This window comes from Pavona decussata, unplaced genomic scaffold (assembly GCF_977016875.1).
Source record: "Pavona decussata unplaced genomic scaffold, jaPavDecu1.1 SCAFFOLD_58, whole genome shotgun sequence".
Taxonomy (NCBI): Eukaryota; Metazoa; Cnidaria; class Anthozoa; order Scleractinia; family Agariciidae; genus Pavona; species Pavona decussata.
The window spans coordinates 4,279,643-4,304,277 of NW_028145480.1; the positions used below are offsets into that span (position 1 = coordinate 4,279,643).

A 24,635-nucleotide genomic window follows, 5' to 3' on the forward strand; every position below is an offset into this window, starting at 1 on the left:
GCACTTTCGTAGAACGGGATCTACTTTATGTATGGAGTAAGAGACTGTAATCTCTCCCCAGGGTTTCTCCGTTCCCAAGATGGCCACCAAAATGACCCGCGCACTCAAAAGGTTTTCGCAAATGATTGACCAAATTCTTGATGAAATACAAGCTGTCACATGATTTTCCCGTAAAAAACCGGCGGTGGAAAAATTGTTGCCAGGTCGGAACTGGCGCCTTTTCTTTGGACGTTTCAGATGTTTCAGGTGAGTAGGAATGATTTCTTGACTTTTCAGTTGGCAATTTTTATAATAAGCTTCATTTAATTTTGAAATTTTCAAAATAAATGAAGCTTATTATTAAAATTGCGAACCGTGAAAAGTGAGGTAAAATATTATTTCCAGAGCACCTTCAGACCAGATTTTTGTACCTGTACCTTTTTGTCCCTCTACTACTTAAAAGGAGCACTTTCGATGTTTGGTCAGAAAAATATAGCAATGCGCCATGCTTATTTAATGACACGCTGGAATCGCAGATCGTCCCTGTACCATAAGCTTACATAAAAAAGATTACTGATATTTTTTTATTTAGTTAGCTTTAATGTTCATCAAAGCATATTACAGCGGGTTTGCAGAGTATGGTGGAACTCAACAAGATCTCAAGAAAAAAAAAAATGAGGAAGCGGGGTATTTTCTGAAAACTTTCACACTGTGCACTTGCCGTGAAATGGAGGCTCAGTATTCTGTAGTTTCATTAGGGCCCAAGCAGGGCTGTCATTAAAATACCAGCAGCCCAGGGAGGTGTGGATGGGGACGGGAGGAGGGGTAGGGGGGGGGGGGGTAATGTTTTCTCTATGTTTTTTTTTTCTCTCTTTTGTCATGTTTTTTTTTTTTTTTTTTTGCACAGTTATTTTAAATTATTTAGAAAAATCAAGCCATAGGAGTTTATAACTTTTGTGTGGAGTTAATAGCAGTTTGCTCTCTTGAACTGATTTTTGTCTTGTGGTGTTCTTTTTATCTTGTATCATTAGATCTCAGCCAAGGGAATTATTTTGCATTGAGTGACTGGTTGCCACAATATGTTAATGCTTCTATGCCTTGCAGTATTTTTCTCTCTGCAATTTTCTGCGGAGGCCAAGAACTCCAGCCAACCTCACATCATATTTATTCTTGCCGATGACTTGGTGAGCAAATAAATTATTACTTTAATTTAGCATTATTTTAAATATTTACAACACACATGTACAATATCAGGCCTTAAACCATATTAGGCAGTTTGGTCAGTTGTTTTTAGAGTTATAAGTAGTGGCTTTATGTCTCAGCTTTTCACTGTCAACCGTGGTTGTTAACAATTAAACTTTTTTAATGACATATAATTATACGGATATGTTAATTAAATAACTGCCCAGCAGCTTAAGAGCTGAATTACTGCCACTATTAATTATTAAAAAATATATATAGCAACTTTTATTCAGAAAAGGAAAACAAATTAAGTTAACTACATTCTAAACAAGATTGAGCAGTTAAAAAAATAATTCTTAAAGCGATCAGTCATAATTGTTTAAGTATTAATTTAGCCATGCACCTTGTGGAGTACAGCTTATACTTGACTACACTTTCAGTCAGACGATATCTGTGAAGTCTACGAGCAGCGTTCTTTTTAAAGTTTCCTTTTTCTTTTTTTATAAATTTATGTTAATTTTAAATTAACCCTGGTGTTTAATTCTTTTATCATCTTGGTAAGTAGGGCTGGGATGATGTGAGTTTTCATGGATCCAAGCAAATTCCAACTCCTAACATTGATGGACTAGCAAATAGCGGCATCATCTTGAACAACTATTATGTGTCACCGATTTGTTCGCCGAGTCGCAGTGCCATTATGACTGGAAAATATCCAATACATACAGGTATAATGAAAAATTAAAAACAAATTTCTATCTTTTTTGAGATATGATCGATCTTAGTACCAGCATCTAGTACTGGCTGTTGTGCTTTGCTTGTGGCACTCCAAATCTAAGCCTGTGACCCCTCTCATTCATGCAGCTGAATACAAGATTTCACATGTAAGTTTTAGAGCAGTTTTCAATGCAGTGTCAAGAGTAATGTGCATCTGCTTTCGTTTTGCTTTACTTTGCTCTGTGGGTGGTTAATAAAGCTCATTTTTCAACCAAAGAGAGGCAAAACCAGAACCAATCACATGCTCACACAGACGCAAGCAGTCCCTTTCTGGTTAGTCGAGAGGTCGCGCGAAATAGCCGAGCGCGAAAAAACTGGAGCGAACGAGCGGAGGGGGGCTTGGGGAGAGGCGGGAAAAAGAGGAAAGGAAAAGAAACCAGTCTCTTCTCGTTTATTTCTCCTCACTCCAGTCTCGCTGCGCTGTGAGTGCACCCTCTCAACTAACCAGAAAGGGACTGCTTGCAGTCTAATGCTCACATGCATTTTCCCACACTGGGAACCAGTCACACGTTCTTGTTTCAAATTCTCCCAGGTGGAAATCTTATTAAGATCTTGTAAGATCTTGCAAGATCTTGTAAGAATCTTGTAAGAATGAAAACAACACTAAGATCTTAATAAGATATTGTTAAGATTTGTTAAGATTTCAGATCTTAATAAGATCTTACCGACACTTCTTTACAAAATCTTAATACAAACTATACAATCTTCAGTATTTTAAGATCTTAAAAGTTCTTACAAGATCTTACTAAATTCTTGTAAGATTCTTGTAAGAGTCTTGAAAAAACCCTCAACCTAACAATCAATAAGATCTTAAAAAATTTTAATAAGATCTTATCCATTTCTTAATATTCTCTTATTCAGATCTTATCAAAATTTGTGACAAGATCTAATAAGAATTCTTGTTAAGATCTTAAGAATTAACTTACAAGAATCTTGTTAAGATCTTACTATGAGTTAAAAATAAGATCTTAAACAGATTTTGATAAGATCTTACCTATTTCTTAATGTTTTCTTAATAAGATCTTAATCAAAATTTGTACCAAAATCTTACAATCAATTTTCTGATTAAGATCTTACTACCTTACAACTATCTTGGTAAGATCTTAGCACGAATACCGGTAATTAAGAAAAAGATCTTTTAAAAAACAGTTTTTATGAAGATCTAGTAAAAAAAAAAAACCTTCTGTTATCTCAATTCTTTATTAAGAACTCATAGTATCTTACAAGAATCTTCACAGGATCTAAGAATAAATGCCAGCAAGACTCTCTGTGATAATCTCTTTCTTCAGTGTCCTAAGTTAAAAAACGCTATGTAGACTTGTGTGTTTCTAAAAAAAAGCTTAAAAGATATGACTGTCAAGACTTACAGTTTGCAGTTTACAGATAGTATTCGCATAAAAAAAACTTAATGCACCGTCCAACACTGAAACGCATTTGTGAAAACATTAATACCTACAAACCTTCTTTGATGAATCTAAACTCCATTTAATGCCAAAAAGAACAACAGTGCTTTGAATCATAATTCCTATGTTTTTCATGTACAATGCTAGCTTTTAAAATGAGCAAGAAAACGTGGATAAACGTGGGCCGGAATCACACTGAATCACAGCATGGCAACACCGGCAGCCATCTTGGATTTCATTCAGACTGGGAGGACTGGGCACCATTTTGGTCAGCAGATATGCCACTGCAGGCTCGGAGAAGGACCGTTTCATATTTTAGGCGCGATTCAAGTTTTCAGCATACATTTCCTCTGGATTTTACCTCTGTTAAAGCTAAAAAATGATGGCTTCAAGCAGCAAACTGTGGACAATCACTTTTTAGAAAGAGGTAAGGTTCGACACCAATCATTTTGTGAAAGACTGCATGAAAATGTGTGATCATCCACGCAAATTACAGACAACATGGATCCATACAGACAACGAGCATGCATATGTGCTTCTTGAAGATTGTTGAGGTGGTCATTCCCCATTTAGTTTTTATACGAAGCCTTTGAAAACGTTTTTATGGAGTAATTTGTAGCCGGGTTAATATCATGACAGTCTTGGTATAAGCTGAAAACGTGAGTGATCGATCTTGATTTGGCGTGAAGATCAGTTTATGATCTTCGTGGAGTGTATGGCTCATTTTACTCAGATCAGGAACTAACAAGATTGTTACGGGTGAAAAGCTCACTGCCACATTGTCTAAAAAGTTAATGACAGCCTAGCCAGTCACTGTGATCACTCAGAAGAACTGACTTTAAGTGCACAATTTTCGGTTTTACTGTAGATTTTCAACTCCATTTTGTAATGTCAAGGTCGAGACTCAAGACTGCAGCTTCAGAGTCAAGTCACCAAATCCTGCTCAATAAAGTCACTTATATTTATGATTGTTGGAGTCTATTTTAACTGATTAAATTTTGTTGTAAATCGTGACTTCTGCTACTTCTACTCAGGAACTATAATACTAAATAAAATTTTGTAACTTGCATAATGACAGTATTTGATCAGTACTTGATACCATAGTTCATTAGTTGAAAATAGCAAGCAAAATAAAGGGAACACTAAGTAACAATCCTTTTGATCAATACAATCATGTTTTCTTACAAAGAGTGACCTATTTCACTGCAGGCAGAACTACAATGTAAGTTGCACTGCCCAGACATACATCTGTACAGTTAACAATGAAATAATCATTATAATAATCTTTTTGTATTTGAGCATGGAATTTTCTTTTTACATCAAAGCCACATGTAAATTTAGACTTGGGTTTCCTATGAACAAGGCAGCCAGTGCTGAGTTGTCTGCATGTGCTACTACAAAACATTTTGAGAATGCTGACTGAAGTAAGAGAATGAGATTAAACACTGTGTACTCTGGTCAGGACATAAGTTAACATGACTGTCTTATTTTCCTGTACAGGTCCCTGTAGCCCTGGAGGTGCAGCTGAATGAAATGTGGGAGAAGATTAATTTTTCAATATTTTATTAATTTTATAAGTTGGAGCTGGCAAGCAATACTTGCAAAGTGAAAGCATCCGTGGTATTTTTCTGAGCCACCACAAATTATGAAAGTGCATGTTTAGAGCCAGTTGAACTGAGTGAGCAACTGTGAGTTAAATACAGACCTTGTGAGAAAAAAAGGGTTTATTTTTATTTTTTAATGTTAATTTACTTATTTTAGCTCTTTTTTTACTCAAGATTCACTTTATTTCTTGAAGTCAAAAATCAACGAAGTGCTTGTATTTTAAAGGTAGTGAATTTTGACCCAAAATTGTGGTACCCTAATGACTCTGCCTCTTTGATCTCTGTGTAAATTTTCTGGGACACAATCAAACCAAATTGAGTTTAATGGGTTCACTTATTAATTTTTGAGTAAAACTCAGTTTCCAGTTCAGTTTATTGCATGATTTGTAAATAAAGGGGACAAAAAATCATCATTAAATGAAATAACAGGTTTTCTATAGATCATAGAAACAGTTTCTTGAAGTCTTTGTTATAGTAATTTCACAATTTTATGGTGTGAGACCTTCTAATAAACTGTTGGTCAAATCTTGATTTTGTGTCCTATAATACCTCTTAGTATAAATCTACTAGTGTTCTATCACGAATGCCGTTCTCTGATTGGCTACACTACTCGCTATCTATTCTGTGATAATTAGTGAGTAGCGATTTTCAACAAAATGGCGCCTGCTTCTTCGCGTTTTCGAAGTGTCTGCGATGAGGAAATAGATAATTTACTTGTTTAGTTTTGACCGACTAGTAGATTTATACTAAAACAATTAGATTATTCGCTCTCGATTTCTATGCGTGATAGCTGATTCGGGCTGCGCCCTCATCAGCTATCACGCGATAGAAATCTCGAGCTCATAATCTAATTGTTAATTATGATGTCTTAAGCTTGAGATTGATTATTATATCTTGACTATCGACTTTAAGTTCCTTACTAAGATTCTTATCAGATTTTGCTAAGATCTTGTAAGATCTTACTGTAATCTTACCAAGATCTTGTAAGAATCTTACAAGAATCTTGTAAGAATCTTGTAAGAATCTTACAAGATCTTGTAAGAATCTTGTAAGAATCTTAACTAAGATAAGATCTTGTTAAGAAACTTAATAAGAATCTTACCAAGATCTTGTAAGAAACCTGTAAGAATCTTACAAGGTCTTGTAAGATCTTGACTATCAACTGCAAGTTCCTTACTAAGATTCTTATCAGATTTTACTAAGATCTTGTAAGATCTTACTGTAATCTTACCAAGATCTTGTAAGAATCTTACAAGAATCTTGTAAGAATCTTGTAAGAATCTTACAAGATCTTGTAAGAATCTTGTAAGAATCTTAACTAAGAAGTAAGATAAGATCTTGTTAAGAAACTTAATAAGAATCTTAAGCCCCATTTACACTACAGGAAATTTTTGGCACGGCTCGGATAAAAATGGTACACGTACCAAAAACTATAGCACTGATATCCTGTTTACACGTCTTTTGTTCTGCCGTGCTAAGCGGTGTGAGAAAATGTTTTGGTACGGGTAAAAGGATCAACATCTTGGGTAGCAGACGCGATTATTTCTTAGGGCGCATGCGGCCAATTATTCCACTCAAACATGGCGGGGGAGAAGTATTTGGAGTGTCTACTTCTAAAAAGGCCACACATCTTGTCGCAGGGCCGTCGAAAATTAGTCTCTTCCTGTTTTCCTTTCCAGAATAATAGAAAAGGCGCGAAGATACAAAAACGTTCATTGTAATAGCAGCAAGCTGGCTTGTAACTGTCCTATCGAGCAACGATTTTGGATGTTAACACGTAATGGTCACTGATTTGAGTTGCTACAAACAGTATTCAGGGACAAGGAGTGTATTCCTTTACTTCATTTCCTTTCTTAGAGTGACCCTGAGATTTTCTTGGTGACTTGCTTGTTGCAGGGCGCGCCGATTCCGCCATGTTGAATGGAATTACTACACATGCTCCAACAGATGGTGCTGACCACAGTTACGAAGGCTCGTCAGGAAAAAATTGGTTTGGCACGGTCAATCGTTTACACTACACATTTCGTCCGAGCCGGGCCGAATTTTTGGGAACGCGTACCAATTTCACCCGTGCTCGGACTACCTTTTCAGAAGGGCCGAGCACGGGTGAAATTTTGGGTCGGCAGGGATAAAATTTGGTACGGCATAATCATTTACACTACAAAATTTACCCGAGCTGAACCTTTTTTTTGGGTACGCGTGCCATTTTTATCCGAGCCGTGCCCAAAATTTTCTGTAGTGTAAATGGGGCTTTAATAAGATCTTAATAAGATTTCCACCTGGGTCTGATTGGTTCATTGCGTTGTTAGCACCTGTTGTGATTGGTCATAGTAATAACCTGAATTTGGTTATGCTTTACAACAGTCAGTTGAGAATGGCTCTATCAAGCAGAAAACTTGTATTTAGAGGTGTTATTAGTCTGAAATGTCAGCCATCTCCTTCCCCCTAACCCAGAGTGGACGTGGGTTAGGGGGAGGAGACGGCTGACATTTTAGACTAAGGTGTTACAAAAGAAGACCCCAGTTTCAAGTAAACACAAGTTACAAACGTCATCCATTTATCAGGAATGCAACAGTTACCCATCCTTTCTTTGTTGCCAGTGATACATGTGTTCTTTCTCCAACTTCTGACAACTGCTTAGTAACTTTTTTATCGATTTTTATTTGCTAATGATCATTTCAGGAATGCATCATGGTGTAATCATGGGCGGGCAGCCTTTTGGCTTAGGATTGGAAGAGAAATTGTTGCCTCAATATCTCAAAGAGCTGGGCTACGCTACACATGCCGTGGGGAAGGTATAATTTTCGGATTTTTATGCTTACATGTAATAGTTGAAGCCAGCTAATTAGTGTAAATTAAACCTTTGAGGATTAGCTGACTGTATGAATTTCAAAAGACCATTTGAAGGCTTTTTGATGCCACCTTTGTTGGGTGTGGGGGGGGGGGGGGTAAGGGGAGAGGGGAGGGGCACACGGCTAAAATGACAAGAAATGTATGGGATGATGGTCGACTTTGTAACTCGCCGCTAAATTCAGGGATTTCCAAAACGTAATATATTTTTTTTATATAAATATATTTCAGTTATAGTATTCATCTGACCATACGACGTTCATAACCTACCATTTAAAAGAGTCTCTTGTGGTTTAGAATTTGCCGGCAATTTGCATTATTTTTGAGATGTCCTTTGTTCGAAGTGTAAAAACACCCGTTATGACCTGAATCTTTTCTCTATAGTTCACGTCTTGTACAATAACTAGCAGAATAATATTCGCCGTCAAATCCGACAAATTCTTACGGAGTTTCACAGCAGATGTTGTCCGAAACCGTGAAAGGTCTATTTACTTATTTTTTCGTAATTTCAATTAAAGGCAATCTGTTTAATTTTTTATGTCTATCATTGCTTCCTTTCTCCCCCCCTTCCCTCCCTCCCTCCCTTCTTTCCTTCCATCGGTACTTGTGCCCCCCTCTTTTCTCCCTGAATTCAGCTTCCTTCCTTCCTTCCTTCCTTCCTTCCTTCCTTCCTTTCTTCCTTCCTTCCTTCCTTCCTTCCTTCCTTCCTTCCTTCCTTCCTTCCTTCCTTCCTCCCTTCCTTTCTCCCTTCCTTCCTTCCTTCCTTCCTTCCTTCCTTCCTTCCTTCCTTCCTTCCTTCCTTCCTTCCTTCCTTTCTTCCTTCCTTCCTTCCTTCCTTCCTTCCTTCCTTCCTTCCTCCCTTCCTTTCTCCCTTCCTTCCTTCCTTCCTTCCTTCCTTCCTTCCTTCCTTCCTTCCTTCCCTCCTTCCTCCCTTCCTCCCTTCCTTCCTTCCTTCCTTCCTTCCTTCCTTCCTCCCTTCCTTTCTCCCTTCCTTCCTTCCTTTCCCCCTTCCTTCCTCCCTTCCTTCCTTCCTTCCTTCCTTCCTTCCTTCCTTCCTTCCTTCCTTCCATCCTTCCTTCCTTCCTTCCTTTCTTCCTTCCTTCCTTCCTTTCTCCCTTCCTTCCTTCCTTTCTTCCTTCCTTCCTTCCTTCCTCCCTTCCTTCCTTCCTTCCTTCCTTCCTTCCTTCCTTCCTCCCTTCCTTTCTCCCTTCCTTATTCAGCAGCCAATACTTACAGAAAACTAATGGCTGTTGCAACAGAATGAAAAAAAAGGGGGAAAAGAAAAATTAACTTTCAGACAAATCAAATTACTTTAACCAGATTTACAAGCTTTCAGCTGTGCAAGTTTCTGTTACGATCTTTCGCAACCAGGCCTGTCACCGCCAACTCGTTTCTCGAAAACATTTCCTTTCATTGCAGTGGCATCTAGGTTTCTTCAAGTATGACTACACTCCGACCAAGCGCGGATTCGATTCGTTCTTTGGCTACTGGCTGGGGGCTGGGGACTACTGGGATCACTCTGAGTCCGAGCCTGATGGCTGGGGACTGGACCTGAGAAATAATACCGAGGTAAAGCCTGGTCGTGTGACTTGAACTAAAGCCGAAATAAGGTACCAGTGGTTGATAAACGTCTTCTTCTCACAGCATTGGAAGTTAGCTTGGACCGTCCGCGACTTTTAGTGTTGAGCCCTCAAAATAATTGCCTTTCTAAATCAGCGCGTAAAGATTTGTTTAAATACATATGGGTTATGGACCGAACATGAGTTCAGTCAAATTTTAGAAGTATTGATTCCTCTTTCGCAAGCAACCAGGTTTCACGATCCCATTCGGCCTGGTTCGCACGGCGCATAAAAAATTCTCTTTTGTACTTCCCATCGAAAACAAAATGTTGGCAGCCAGAATTCCCTAAGCTAACGCGTTGCAGACTCTTGAATGACAAATTTCTGTAGACCTAAACTGCGATCGGAAATACCTTGATCATTCGTTGTACAGGCAATGGAAATTAGATGCTTGTCACTATTGGGACAGAAAGGTGGAATAGGCGGTCCTGGTAACAGGCACGCTATGATAAAAAGCTACTTTGCTAACAAAAAGCCTTTTTTGTTTTGTTTGCTGTTGTTGTTGTTGTTGTTGTTGTTTATTTTTTGTACCGATCCAAAATGGAAGTGGTGCATTGTGAGGGCTTGCAACTTCAGCACTCGAATCTCTTTACGGTGGCCAATTTACCTTTAGCTATCAACTCTGTTGATAAACCAATTGTTCGTTTCTACTCCTCACCGACGCAGCACCACAGTTTCTTCAGAAACTAACCCGCCTTATCCATTGTGGGCGTCGTCTTACAGAATCCTTCTATAATCATTGCAGTCAGTTTTTAATCAGTGGGGAAAGTACCGTACGCACCTGTTCACAGACCAAGCTGTAAGCGTGATCAATTCTCATGACACATCCCAGCCACTGTTCCTTTACTTGGCTCATGAGGCGGTGCACAGTGCTTTGGCGCATCAACCTATGCAGGCTCCTCAGGATTTGATTGACAAGTTCAAAGACAGCATTCAAGACGAAAATCGCAGAGTTTTTGCTGCGATGGCTACTGCACTGGATCAATCTGTTGGAAAGGTAAACTGCGTAAAGCGTGAGCTTTTCAAAACAGGCAAACTAACAGTTGAATTTGTAGCCTTATTTAATTTATGTCGGACGGACACGCAAATCGCTTAAAGCGTGGATTCTCGCGCGCGAGCCTCATATGACAGACCATTTCCTCACTCGCTCCAGACGTTTCGTTTGAAGGCTGCGCGCATTTTTAGGATAGACGAACGCAAAAAGGATGGACTGTCCTGTAGTAAGGGCACAAGGTCTGCCTTTACACTTTACAATCTAAATAATTAGAAACAAGCTTCCAAACAACAGACATAATACTCAACAGAGTGCGGCACCCACAGTCACTTGAATTGTACAGTACACTTCAAGTTTCTCTAGCGCATAGACTTATCGCGTGCGGTCGAACGTTTTACAACGAACCCCTATTATAAAGAACTCATCCGCTTATTCCCTTGGTACTCCGTCATATTGGGGTTGCACTGTAGCTGATTGTTCAAACACAGCTTCTTAGTCGTTTCTGTTTCTTTGTTTTTTTCCGTGTTAGGTGGTCGACACTCTTAAAGCCAGAGGGATGTACGACAACTCTATAATAATCTTCAGTACAGACAATGGCGGTCCTGCGAACGGCGTGAGCCGGAACACAGCTTGTAACTATCCACTCAGAGGAACAAAGTACACTTTGTGGGAAGGTTTGTATAATTATAGAACTAGCTAACACACTGTATACTGAAGAGGGCGTGCCCGCGTGACTCGGTGACTCATTTCATTGCTCAGTTAAGCCCTCTTTTCACTAGCGCCGCTAGCAGAGGCGCAAGCACAAGCGTAAGAGCTTTATGCCAACTGAAAACGAAGGCGTCGCAAGCACAAGTGCAAGTACAAGAAAAGGAAAAATTTTGATCCTTGTGCTTATGCTTACGTCGAGGCCGTTCCCTCGGTGAAATAAACACTCTTATGCTTGCGCTTGTACTTGCGCCTGTGCTTGCGTTGTTAGTGAAAACCTGGCTTTACGTTCCGAGAAGAGCCTGACGTAAACCAGTTTTACAAGGTTTCAGTTCATTTTACCGTATTTGTGCGTGCCTTGTTGCGGCTTCCCGAGGTCGTTAAACCCTGCGGGCAGAGTTCGTTTTGATCCTCCTAGCAAACCAGGAAGAGGAAGATCGAAAAGAACTCTTCTCGCGAGATAGAGGCCGTTCCGGTTAACGCTTTTGTATGATTTTTGCTCGCGTTTTAATCAAGTTTATACATGGCAGATTCTAAATGACAGGTCGACTTTTTTAAGTATACCGTAAATCCTCGAATAAGCGCTCCCCCGGGGGAGGGGAGGGGGCTTATTTCAACTTTGAGATAAGGCAGAAGGCGCTCATTTCTAGGGGGAGGGGGTGGGGGTGCTTATTTAAGTTTTCTTAAGTCTTGGCCAGACATTAATATACAACGCTGTTGATATATTTCCGATAGCGGTACACTTACGCGCGGTGTAATTACGTGGACTTGGAAATTGCAAGATGCGACTTAGAGTAAAAGAAACTGGTTTGTTGTAACTAACGAAGTAATCAGGACCCGCTCAGCTATGAATTAAGGATGATTGTAGAAAATAGTGAGTGATAAACACGGCCAACACCTTTATGCTCAACCTTTGTTGTCTCGCTACTCACCCAAATAGAAACAGAGGGGGGGAGGGGGGGGAGAGGGTGAGGCGTTACTCAATGGGAGTCGCTTATTTGAAAATTTTGGGTGTTCCCATTTTCGCTCCACGCTTTTGCTCTGTAAAGCAGTAATCATTGAAAAAGTAACGATAGTAAGTAATATGCTACATGTACAGTGATCAACCGTCGTCGCCTTTAGGTCAAAACTCGTTTATATCTCCCTTCTTTGCAGGTGGCATTAGAGGAGCAGCCCTCATCCACAGTCCCCTTTTAGAATCCAAAGGCCGCGTGAGCATGGACCTAATGCACCTAACAGACTGGCTCCCTACCCTGTATGGGCGCGGAGGTGGGGACCTAAGCAAGCTTGCTGATTTAGACGGCTTTGATATGTGGCCTACTCTGTCGCAGGGAAAAGCGTCGCCGAGGAAGGGAATGGTGCATAATATAGATCCTGTCACGTGGACCGTGGCGTTGCGTTACCAACAATGGAAACTTTTGGCTAATGAAAGTATGTTTTTGTATGATTGTGCTTGCAAACCTTTGTCCTAACGGCATATAGATCAAAAGAGAGAGACAGGCACACAGGCAGAAAATGGGTAGGCAGGCGTGCATACAAGACAGGTAGGCGGACAGACAAGCAGAGAGACAAACAACCGACCATAGGCAGATGGACCGCCAGAGAACCAGATGAAATAGACTCTTAGTCTTATGACTACTGAACGGAAACAAAACATTGTTCCAGAAAACGTGAGTGAGCCGGGATGGCCGGCAATCGAGAGGAAACATGGGCGCTTTTCATTCAACCAAAAAAATCGGTGCTAAAAGAAACAGCATTTTGCAGCCGTAAGCTACTTGAGAACAAAGCTGTTCCATTCACGAGACTTCTACGTGTCAGCTGGGCTCGAGTAGGAATGGCCGGATGAAACAGAATTTTCCAGTTGTTAGCCTTAGCCTTACAAAGTAGAGGTGGCTTGAGACATTTCCAAGAATGAAACGAAGGCAGTTGGTATCCACCCCTCATCCGACCCCTAGTACGCCCTGGAGTTAATAAGCAAAGTTAGAGCACATGTAACTTATTAGATTTAAGCTACTGTGGTTTTGTTTCTTTGTAAGACGAACATTTGTTCTTTAGCAACTCTTTAACAATCGAATGATATTATAGTTGGAATCGATATTTAAACCGGTCTATTTGCATCTTCCTCTAGGTCACACACATGATGGATGGTACCCTCCTCCCGGCTTCGAAGTTAACCCGTCTCAGCGACTCAACTTCTCAGACACCCTCCCCAGCCTGAAAAACGCAGTAGTGACATGCGCACCACCGCCCGCCAAGCCAGCAATGTGTGGCCCCAAGGACGGACCATGCTTGTTTAACATAGAGGATGATCCGTGCGAATACACCGATCTAGCAGAGCAGCAACCAGAGGTGCTTAAAATGCTGCTAGGGTTGTTGGAGAGTTACAAGAAAACGATGGTTCCGATCAAGAATAAACCGTATGACCGTAACGCTGACCCCAAGTACCACAACGGCGTGTGGACGGCCTGGTGTGACGAGCAACCGAATAAGAACTGCGCGTAGTGTTTGGAAATGCTTTCCCTTCCACAACTGCAGTTACACTTGTAGTTTCCAAGCTGGTCGTGCGTTTGGCGGGCGCACCCATAAGGGAACTAAATGCCAAGTTTAAAAACGATTCAATAGCCATGACTTTGTACGTTTTTGTTTTTGCTTTATTCCTTTCAGATCTGTTCTCGTTTTTTCCCGTTGATTTATCACCCGCGCGCTTCGCGCTTGGTCCGTAAATCAACGGGAAAAAACTCGAACTCGAAATAGAAAAAACTATGTATTTGTTAATCGTGCTTCACGATCTGGTACACCAGAATAAACGAATACGGGACAGTGTATTCAGTGGCTTCTTCATGCGCATATCTCATTGTTCTTTCTTTGCTCAGCAGCTTTATTTTTCCTTCTTCCTCCAGTTCTTTGAACTTGCTTTCGTAGCCGTATTCAGGAGTGTTGTAAGCGTCCTCTCGAACAGAATGAACCATGATTCCACCTGTTGAATATCCATCAATGTTAATCTGAAATGCCAGTCGTCTCTTCCCCCTTAACGCCCCCTGTAGGTTAGGGGGAGAAGACGGCTAACATGTCAGACTACATAAATGTTAAAGGGGCACTATCACAGCGATTTTGCTGTATTTTGGCCAAAAACTCAAATATTTGACAAAGAACATGTTTTGTAACATGGGATTGCTTCACAACAGCAAGAAGAAAATATTAAGATTTTTCTCGTAGGAAGAATTTGGGCCAAAAGAATTTTTTTTTTTAGCGACTTCTCTAAAAAATACAGGAAGAACTTGAAAAAATTTTACAATCCACTTCCATCCTAGCCATCCGCAGCCAAACGTAATTAAAAGTAGTTTCTATGCACTAGTAGGGTTATTGTTAACAAAACTCTACCATTATTTAAACGATTCCATTGAAACAAATATGTTTTTTGGCGATTCACTAAAAGTAGGTGACACTGCCCCTTTAAACATGGGCATTGAAATTTGTCAAGAAATCAATAGTGCCTTGTAAAAATAATCACTAAACTTTAGTTGGCGCGTAAAGTTAAAAGGGCACTATCACGGCGATTTTGCTTGACTGCTCAAATTAAAGCGCCGGGAAGAAAATATTACGGGATTTACCTTGGGAAGAACAAACTATAATTAGTTTTTAGCAACTTCTCTGCAATACACAGGAAGAACTTGAAAAAAATTGGCCACGTTACCATTTCCATTGTAGCCATCCGCAACCTAACATAATTAACACTAGTTTCTGTGCATTAGTAGTGTTGTTATCAACAAAACTCCATCGATTCAAATATGTTTTTTGGCTATTCAAAGTTAAACAAAAATATAGCTGACATTGCCTCTTTAAATAAATTCCGCGAAAAAAGCAGAGCCATGTTTCGTGTCATTTTCGCAATTTTGTGAAAACGTTGACTCTAGCCCGATCTCGATCAGAACGTATTAAATTTCGCCAAGAGGTCCAAGAGCTTCATGGCTGTTGATTTCGCGAAAATGGGTGAATCCAAACTATATTCTATTTTATTTTACATACTACATACTTAGCTTTACCTACCCTGGGTGCCAGAAGTTGCCTTTAATTTTGTTTTCGCGAGAGAGAGAAAGAACCGCGGCGAAGCCCCCGATGCGGTAGCGTGCGTAGCTGACGGTTTTGCTCGCGCAGGGTCAAAAGGTTTGTTTTGACGGTGAAGCCGCCACAGCAAGTGGCGAAGCCGCGAGAAAAACAGCCGCTTCCGACCCATTCTTCTAGCGGCTTCGCCGCCAAGACCTTTGACCGCGCGCGAACAAAACCGCAGGCTACCGATGCGTTTTTTTTTTTTTTTTTTTTCATGGTAAAGCTGGCTCCAGAGGCCCGTTGTACAAAAAAAACACACAAACACAAGCAACACAGATTTTCCTTACCAGGCTTCACAAGGCAGATTATTTCATCAAGAGCAGCGGGTTTCAGTTGCCCTGGTGTGAACACACTGGCAGTTAGCACAACATCAAACTGGCCAGCAATAAAGTGCTTTCTCCAGTTGTAAAGGGAATCGCACACCATATGCTTATAGATATTCTTCTCCTCTGCAATGGCCAACATTTTTGCCGATAAATCTATTGCCACGAGATTTGTGAATCCTGCAGCTGTGCACTTTTCGCCCACAAAGCCTGTTCCAGCGCCAATATCCAGGATCATGAGCGCACCTTTTTCTTCCGTTGGAAACCTGCTTTGTATAACTCTTTCCAGAGTTGAAACTAAGGCCCCTGGGATCAAGTACTTGGAAGTTTCCATGTCCTGATAAATGAATGAAAGCCGGGTGTGGCCGGTCAGAACACGATCATATATAGAGAAACGAGAAACCTGCACTCCTCCGTTTCATTAATTGTGGTTGTTTTTAATTGCTTATTGTGAACTTGTGTAATTGTCTATTGCATATTGTTTAATTGTAATTTGAAGATTATCTTTCCTTGAGGAAGTTAGGTGACAATTTCTCCTGCCACACCCCCCCTCCTCCCCGCACTTAATTTTCATTTATTTGCTATTAGTTAATATATGGTTTAATTTTGTTGTCGTCTCTTATTATCATTGTAATTGTTGTGGCGAATGCACTCAAGAGCGCTCAGGCTTAATTAAAACATGGCGCTAAATGAAGTTAAATGGTTGATGTAGCAAAGGGATTACTACAACCGAACGGTACAAAATCGTTTCCTTTTGTAAGATGAACATTTTATGTGAATTTAAAGCTGTAGCTATGAAAGAACGGCTTCGAGCTTCTGTCTATTTTTGAATTAACACCGTTTTTTTTTCTTTCGACCTGCTTTGGTCTGCTTTGAATTTCGAAGCTCTATAAACTGAAAGGCAAAAGAGTAAAAAGTCTATGGAAGTATTTGGCGTAGACTTCAGACTATATGTAGAGAAAGCCTAGCTCTTTCATCTCCTTAATTAAATTGTGATTTAAGGCCAACCATTCCAAAGGCTCCAAACAATTTTCAACATTAAAATTTTCTTAAAAAATACAAAACTATTCAAGGAGCTCAATCTTATTGAGGGCAACGGCTGAAAATCTACTTGAAGTGGCCTAGGATGCGGAAAAAAAGGCCACTGAGTCCCCTATTAAGCCTTTATGGCTTATATTTCGAGCCCTGGACCAACCAAACACAATGGAAACAATGGCCGTTTTTATGCTAGAGACGTTAAAGTCGTCTCGAGACGACATTAATGTCTAGTATAAAAACGGTAAATAAGACAGACGCATTTAACGTCTGACAACTTTAGCGTCTTTAGTTAAGTGCGTCGTTTAGACGCACTTAACAGACGACTTTAAACGTCTCAGACGTTAAACGCGTCTAGTATAAAAACGGGACGCCCTTACTGGACGCATTTAGCACTGACTCGTCCACAGACGACTGGCACGAGTTAGAAATCGAGGCTAAGCGCTTAAACAACATGGCGGCCAAGAAGAACTTGAAGGAGTCTCGGGGCAGAAAGTGGAGTGAAGTTGAGCTTAGGTCTACTTTTATGCGTCCAGTTTTTACCAGATGGCTTTAACGTCTCAGACATTAAATACGTCTAGACGACTTTAACGTCTCTAGCATAAAAACGGCCAATGTTTTATATCTTGCCACTATATATTTACTTCTGCATTCACGAGTTGGCTCACAGGAGCCCTTGATTAACCCAATGTAAGGATAAGCCATAATGTCGTGTAACGTTTTATTTACTTTATTCAGTAATTTAATATACGATACGATACGATACGATACGATAACTTTATTTAGACACGTTATTTCCATCAGCTATATAATAATCACCATAAACTATCTATCTACCTAACTACAATTATGTTTGAAAAAATTAACAATAAATACTTCTCTTCTTGGAGGCCGTGCTTAAATGCAATTAGTATAAACTCACTTTTTGGCAGGTTTAGGGCAAGCTAATAGCCCTTTTCTCGGTTAACTCTGCTCATAAACCTTATTGTTATGAACGAAAAACGACAAGATTTATTCCCAAGAACATGTGACTAAAATAACAGATCACGTGATAGATCCACACGCAATACACTCGCGTGGGTACACGCAAAAGTCTATAACACTTATTCCAAAATGGCTACCATTTTAATATTCTTTTGTTTGCATTTAAATTAGCCCTTCTTGCCTCGTTCAAGATAAAATATTCTTTTGATTTTTGATCTTAAAAACGAGGCAAGAAGGGCTAATTTGAATACCAACAAAAGAATGTTAAAATGGTAGCCATTTTGGAATAAGGTGTATTTGAATTACAAAGAAATCTAGCATGTATGTGAGGCAATTTCGGGCTATTTTGTAGTTTAGCCCGAAATTGCCTCGCATCCACGTTGGATAACATTGTAATGCAAATGAGAAAAATCAACCGTGAAAAGGGCTATTGGCTGATAACCAAGTGTACACTTTTCTTAGTTCATGCACTAGCAAACGACAAGCGTACATCCTGGTTTGTAAAAACTGTGAGCAATTCGGTAAGTCATTGACACATAAAAAAAAAAGTAGAGGTCCTAGAATTGTCCCTTGAGGAACACCGCATGTCAAAAATTTCGGGGTTGACTTACTGAACAATTGATAAGACAAATTTTAGTTCGATTATTTAAGAAAGAAGCAAACCATTTAATACTAGACTGGCGTATCCCATAACATTGCAATTCACGTAGCAAAATATTGTGATCTACGAGTGTTTAAAATCTGCGAGTCAGCGATAACGTCTAGAAGACGTTTCCGATATCATGTTGTGCGAAGTGACTTTGCGTTCGGTACTTCAGCAGAGAAAGCATCACTGGCCGACTAGCTTCGACACCATCGTTGTCATTGCGCCTGCCGTCTCCACCGTCATGACTTGTAGCCCTTCATCTTTTATTACATTGGCTGACTTTTCCTATCAATACGTCAAGCTGTTTTGCTGGCGCTCGATCCGCTTGTATTGAAATTGGGGCGTTGTAACTTCCAACACCAACGACTGGAATTTATTTTTGGACTGGCTGTCTTGGTGGTAAATTTTATGCCGATTTAGGTCTTGTTTAAAATGAAAAAAGTCAGAAACAGTCTTTTCTTTCACAGCGATCCCTTTAGCTGAACAAAGTCCTTTCCAAAGTGCACCCCCCACTAACCCCCCCCCCCCCCTGCTTCGTCTCCAACGTACGACTTGGGATCCAAACTACATCTGAGATAATCAACGTTAATGATGCCATATTCCCCTGCGACCGAGGGAAGTGCATCATTCACGGCTTTGTTGAAGACCTCAGCTGTAGCCGCTGCTAATTTCAAGACCTCACTGACCTCAACCGTCAGTTAATTGGACCGTCCGTTTTCCGAGTTTTCGCCGGGTTTTGGTACATGCACACTAACTAATTTGACATTTTGCCGTAACACAGGATCATAGGCGGTCATTTGCAATTAACAATTAGATTATGAGCTCGAGATTTCTATTGCGTGATAGCTGATGAGGGCGCAGCCCAAATCAGCTATCGTGCATAGAAATCGAGAGCGAATAATCTAATTGTTTTTGTATAAATCTACTAGTCGGTCAAAACTAAGCAAGTAAATTATCTATATTCTCATCCCAGACACCTCGAATGCGCGAGGAAGCGGCCGCCATTTTGTTGAAAACCGCTACTCACTATCTATCACAGAATAGATAGCGCGAGTAGCGAAGCCAGTCAGAGAACGGCATTCGTGATAGAACACTAGTAGATTTATACTAATTCGGTGTAGTCACTAGCAACACTTTCGCAGCCATCCAAGCTTATAGGCTCGTCAACGAGTCCCAGGGTAATCTTTGCACCCAGCCGTATCTTGTGTTCTGACGAAAGAATAACGTGATCTTCGCCCACACCCAATATCAAAATTCATCCAAGATGTTTCGCCCATATCTCATATTTGATGCACCAGCAATAATTTTGTTAACCGAAGCGAGATAAGGGAATTTTCATTAAGTATTTCAATTTTAAGCACTTTTGTAGCTAAATTCAAATTGTTTGTTGGTGAAATGATCTACGACCTCCCAGACCAATCTAAGAAAAAAAAATATATGGCTCTCATGACTCCCGTGACTCAAATGGCTCGCACGGTGGCTCGCATGGCTCGCTGACTGGCAGATTTGGCAGAGCCAGGAGACTACAGTATTTTGATTCCTAGTTAGATTTTTAAATATCTGGTCTTAAATTATGCGTTCAAAAGCTTTGAACACCTCTGGAATTGCTGCACACCAACCAATGTGGGTGTAAAAAAAAGTGAAAGCATTTGGAGTACCGAGATTAGTGATCAATTTTGAAACGGCGTAATTCATCGACATCAAAAACGCCAGTAGTGCTGACGTATCTTGAAAGCCAGCCTAAAAGGAATATTTTCAGTTAGATAAATCCAATAATACCCAGTCCCCGAAAGATTCAACTAAGCCTCAAGCTGCCGCTTAATGAAACGAAAAAATGAAACGAATGGAAACGCTTCGACTCCAACTTATCCATAGTGTACTAACCTGCTCATAAGTCACGGCCCAGATGTTATGAGCTGTCTTGACCATCTCATCCGACGTGTTCCAATACGACAAATCGATGATTTCCTGAGGCCTTGGGTACTTCCTATTCAGTTCCTTGCCGCATGCCATCTCAAGCTTTTTTTTTTTATCGTGCTGCTGCTTGTAAATGATTTGTTGTGTCGGAGAGTGAGCAGTATGTGTTATCGATTGTGCAACCAAATCCGTGATTGACAGTTGAATGATGTGATCATTGTAAATCGTGTTGTAGTTACCGACTAACGAAAAGGCCCTTATAAAGAACAGCTCACGTAATTTCAACCAACTACCGAATTATCTCGTCTAGTTTAATATGTCCGGTGTGGCCGAACTATATCCACTTGACGGTTACACGTTCAAGTTCACACAGCAAAAAGAAAATCAACACAGTGGTGTTCCCTCGTTCCCCACAAAATACCAAGAAACGCTCATTTTACGTTGTTGACGGTTTGGCAGAGCACGTCAAAGAAATGTACTGAAAGGAAAAACGCATGCGGCACGGAGCCATTCCTATTTCAGCTGACTCAGTATACTTCAAACATTGAATGGTCGTGAAACTTGTAATGAAAACCTAATAAACGTTGAAAAGCTGAGAGCGGTCAAAGCCATGACCTTGATGCTACAGAGTGACCAATGGATTACATCAATATAGCCCATCCGCACTGAAAGCCGAAATCTAAATCCGAAATGCTGAAATCTAAATGCTAACGGCCAAAAGTTAAATGCTGAAATCTGAAAACCTGAAAGCCGGAAGCCAAATGTTGAAACCTAAATCCGAAATGCCGAGATCTAAATCCAAAATACCGAAAGGAGTAATTGCCGGCGAAAGCTAAATCCGAAATGCCGCAAGCTAAATGCCAAAACTTGAAAGGTTGAAAGCGAAAACCTAAATGCCAAAAGCTAGCTACGAAATTCTATCTGGCCGTAAAGGTACACTGATCGAATCTTGTTTTAGACAAGTGGGTCTTCGTTTTCCAGCGTAATAGACCACAGGGTTTCGGTCTTCGTTTTTCGTTTTTGGGTCTTCGTTTTCGACACATCCGATCATGAAGGCATATTGTGATGGGGTAAGAATCACATTCGAAGATCACATGACCTTTTGGAAGGCCGGTGAAGTTGCTAAGGCCTGGGAGAATTCACACTGGATCCATGCCTGGTGTAAACGCGCCATTAACAGCGATGGCTTCATCACGTCAAGTACAACTGCGGATTCATTTGGCAAAGCAGATGTGACCTATCCCGCTGACGTCATGAAAGCCATCGAAGAAAGCCAGCCATTTTACGACAAAATGTATTCTGCCAGAATTATACTGGGGTGAGCTGCACGGCGACACAGAAACTGAAGCGGTTCGTTTTATTGATACTGATTTCTCTAGTCCGGTTTGCACTGACCTATATTCTTTCATGACCGGTTTACTTTTCAAAGTTTAAACATTTATAATAATTTACTTGACAATCCGTGATTTTGAACAAGTTTACATGCATCACACCACACAACTTTGTTTCAAATATAGTTTCAATGGATTGCGTGACCAGATTTTACGAGTTCTTTTCGGTGGCTTTCCGCCCGGCTGCTAACGATTCACGTTATTTCCTACCCCCCCCCCCCCCCCCCCTCCCCTACGTCTTACAATATAATTCCTTTTAAGTATATCAAATTGTATTTAACATAATTTAAAATTCTAAAATCTTGTGATTAAAACCGTAATTACGAGTTGCAAAGGTAGCAGCTACTACATCCATCTAAGATGTTACTTAAATCAAGAACGCGGCCGGGTCTTAAACTGCTGAAGAGTGGGAGCCGATCTCTCTTTGTTTGGTATCTTGCTTCAGAGTCTTGGACCTAGGTATCGAATTGAGCGTTTTCCGTACGTAACTATGTTAAAACTAGGTTGATGAAAATCTTTCTGCCGTGAGTTGTAAGTGTGGCTGTTTGTCAGAAACATGTCACAAATAGTCCGAGGACACAAATTTAAATCATTATTATGATTATTGTTATTACAGTCGAACCTCCCTTTGCGACCACCTCTCGTAAGCGACCACCTCTCATTAGCGACCACTTTTCCAAAATACCAAAAGTTTTCGAGCCAAATCACTATAGATGGAACCTCTCGTAAGCGACCACCTCTCGTAAGCGACCACTTTTAGAGATGATTTTTAAAAAAATTCAATTGTTCTTAACCTCCAGTAGGCGACCACTTGACATACAATCTGCTGAATATCTCACGGGCGGAAATTGAAAAGTGTGTCGCTGAAACATGTTGGCCACATCAATGGAACGGACGCCGTAAATCTCACAGTCGGAGCTACTGGAAGTGTCTTCCGAAATAGCTTAGCATTAGCATAAAATACACATACAGATACAGTATTTAGGACTACTGTTCTTGTTCGTCAAAAAACGCAACGCAACTGCCACACAAGTATGGAATTGTTTTGCAACCTACAGGTGTTTTAATGCTTGTAACCACGTACATCACAGGTTTTGTAAAAGAGTTGTTAAGTTTTTGCTTATGTTCCGTTCTCTGAAAAAATTTAGACAGCGCCACCTGGAGTAATAAAAGAGTCCAAGTTTCTTTCACAAGAATTGTCTTAATCGGTAATTGTGAGACACAAACAACAACCACCATAGATCCTAAGATGTTTTGCCTAGAATAATTTTGGACCAGTCTTAATATACTTGTAGCTAAGAAAAGTTATAACCATGGGTTTCGATAAGAACTGGCAAAAGGGTTTGGTTTCCGCAATTACCAGATATAAATTACCCGAAATTTAGACCCCTTGCGGTCTGCATGACCTCTGGTAAGCTACCACCTCCCGTAAGCGACCACATATCCTTGACATTATGGGTGGTCGCTTACTGGAGGTTCGACTGTATTATTATTATTATTATTATTATTATTATTATTATTATTATTATTATTATTATTACTATTATTATTATCGGAAGTGTTCAAAGGTCGTCGAAACATCTTCGGACATTTTCGGCAACGTTCGGAAGCCTTCGGAAATAGTCAGAAATCTTCGGAATTGGCTTTGACGTTTTCGGAAATCCCGGTCATGACCGAAATGAAAATCTCACGCATTTGACTCATACAAAGTTTGCAGGTATAAAATTGGCCCTTCTTGCCTGGTTCAAGGTAAATGTTAAAATGGTAGCCATTTAGGAATAAGGGCTATAATATCATTTAAACTCATTCCGCTCGAGGGCAGGCATGTCAATTAACGTCCAGTGTGGACATGTTTAAAAACACTATACTTTGCGCCTTAATTTGCTTCACCTTTCGAAGTCTTTCCTTCACTCTTCAACATTTTATGAGCGAAATAACGAATAATCTAAGTGGACTTATTTCGTTGAGATTTTACAGGCACGACAGTAACGGCAAGACTAATAGGACATTTTTATTCAGTGTGGCGTGATTTGACTAGATATACAACTACCTTAATATTAGATATTTCTTCCGATGCTAATTAGCGTGGGCCGAGGCCTAACGCTACTTAGAGCTATCGATTAGGTGCCTGTTCCAGGGTCATGTGCCAGGGCACCAAAAGGGCGAGACGAGACGAGACTATCGATACGTTACCCATGGCCAGCACCCTTGTAATATCGGAACCGGTTGAACATCCATATTACTCAGGATTTAGTAAGAGATAACTCCTGATCCGGGCCAATCTTTGTGCTGTTGTTTATAACATCGAGTTTTGCTCGGGCATGTTAGAAATTGTAATTGCCAGTACGCGCAGAGTATGAAATTGGTTTGAGAATAACTTAGGAGTTTCGCCGTTACGAATCGCAAGAAATCAACCCGAACAAAACCTACGAAGAAACATCCAGAAAGGTGTTAAATCCAGAGATCACAGGCGAGAGCCTTATCGAGGTGCTTTTCGTCAAAGAAATGGCTTACTACTTCGAAGGAAGATTTGACATGATAGAGGAACTGTTTAGTACTGCAAAACATTCATTCCTTATACGAGACCCAAGGAAAGTAGTCACCTCACAGTATCGAGCGAGTCAAAACCGAGAAATCGGAGCCTGCGGCTGGACCTACTTCGACCCAGTCGAGGTTGGATTCAGGCAGCTGCACCAAATCTACGAGCTTGTCAAACAGAAACTTGACCCCACACCCGTTGTCATCGACGCGGACGATTTGCTTGAGTCACCAAAGCAGATCATGAAGGCATATTGTGATGGGGTAGGAATCACATTCGAAGATCACATGACCTCTTGGAAGGCCGGTGAAGTTGCTCAGGCCTGGGAGAATTCACACTGGATCCATGCCTGGTGTAAACGCGCCATTAACAGCAACGGCTTCATCACGTCAAGTACAACTGCGGATTCATTTGGCAAAGCAGATGTGACCTATCCCGCTGAAATCATGAAAGCCATCGAAGAAAGCCAGCCATTTTACGACAAAATGTATTCTGCCAGAATTATACTGGGGTGAGCTGCACGACGCAGAAACTGAAGCGGTTCGTCTTATTGATACTGATTTCTCTGGACCGGTTTGCACTG

General features: G+C 40.5%; 3 protein-coding genes and 1 long non-coding RNA gene across 5 annotated transcripts; 3 read left to right on the forward strand and 1 right to left on the reverse strand.

Moving 5' to 3' along the window:
- The first annotated feature begins 71 nt into the window (after positions 1-71).
- Positions 72-13,933, forward strand: LOC146479787 (arylsulfatase J-like). Its single transcript, XM_085110642.1, has 9 exons — positions 72-246; positions 1,011-1,163; positions 1,727-1,886; positions 7,625-7,737; positions 9,212-9,361; positions 10,157-10,408; positions 10,935-11,079; positions 12,266-12,541; positions 13,239-13,933. Exons 2-9 carry the CDS (start codon positions 1,059-1,061, stop codon positions 13,610-13,612), a joined length of 1,575 nt encoding a protein of 524 aa, XP_084966768.1. The 5' UTR covers positions 72-246; positions 1,011-1,058; the 3' UTR covers positions 13,613-13,933.
- Positions 3,087-5,487, forward strand: LOC146479788 (uncharacterized). 2 transcript variants are annotated; one of them, XR_014864904.1, is made up of 3 exons: positions 3,087-3,765; positions 4,839-5,135; positions 5,169-5,487. It is a non-coding gene; the product is annotated as an uncharacterized LOC146479788 (long non-coding RNA). The 2 variants fall into 2 exon arrangements; XR_014864903.1 differs by having other exon boundaries at positions 4,839-5,487.
- Positions 13,740-20,281, reverse strand: LOC146479789 (methyltransferase-like protein 27). Its single transcript, XM_085110648.1, has 3 exons — positions 20,090-20,281; positions 15,505-15,877; positions 13,740-14,087 (listed from the first exon to the last, which is right to left on the reverse strand). Exons 1-3 carry the CDS (start codon positions 20,216-20,218, stop codon positions 13,882-13,884), a joined length of 708 nt encoding a protein of 235 aa, XP_084966774.1. The 5' UTR covers positions 20,219-20,281; the 3' UTR covers positions 13,740-13,881.
- A 3,737-nt stretch (positions 20,282-24,018) lies between these two features.
- LOC146479790 (uncharacterized) lies at positions 24,019-24,567 on the forward strand. The gene has a single exon (XM_085110305.1). The coding sequence runs from the start codon at positions 24,019-24,021 to the stop codon at positions 24,565-24,567; it is 549 nt and encodes a 182-aa protein (XP_084966431.1).
- Positions 24,568-24,635: the final 68 nt, after the last annotated feature.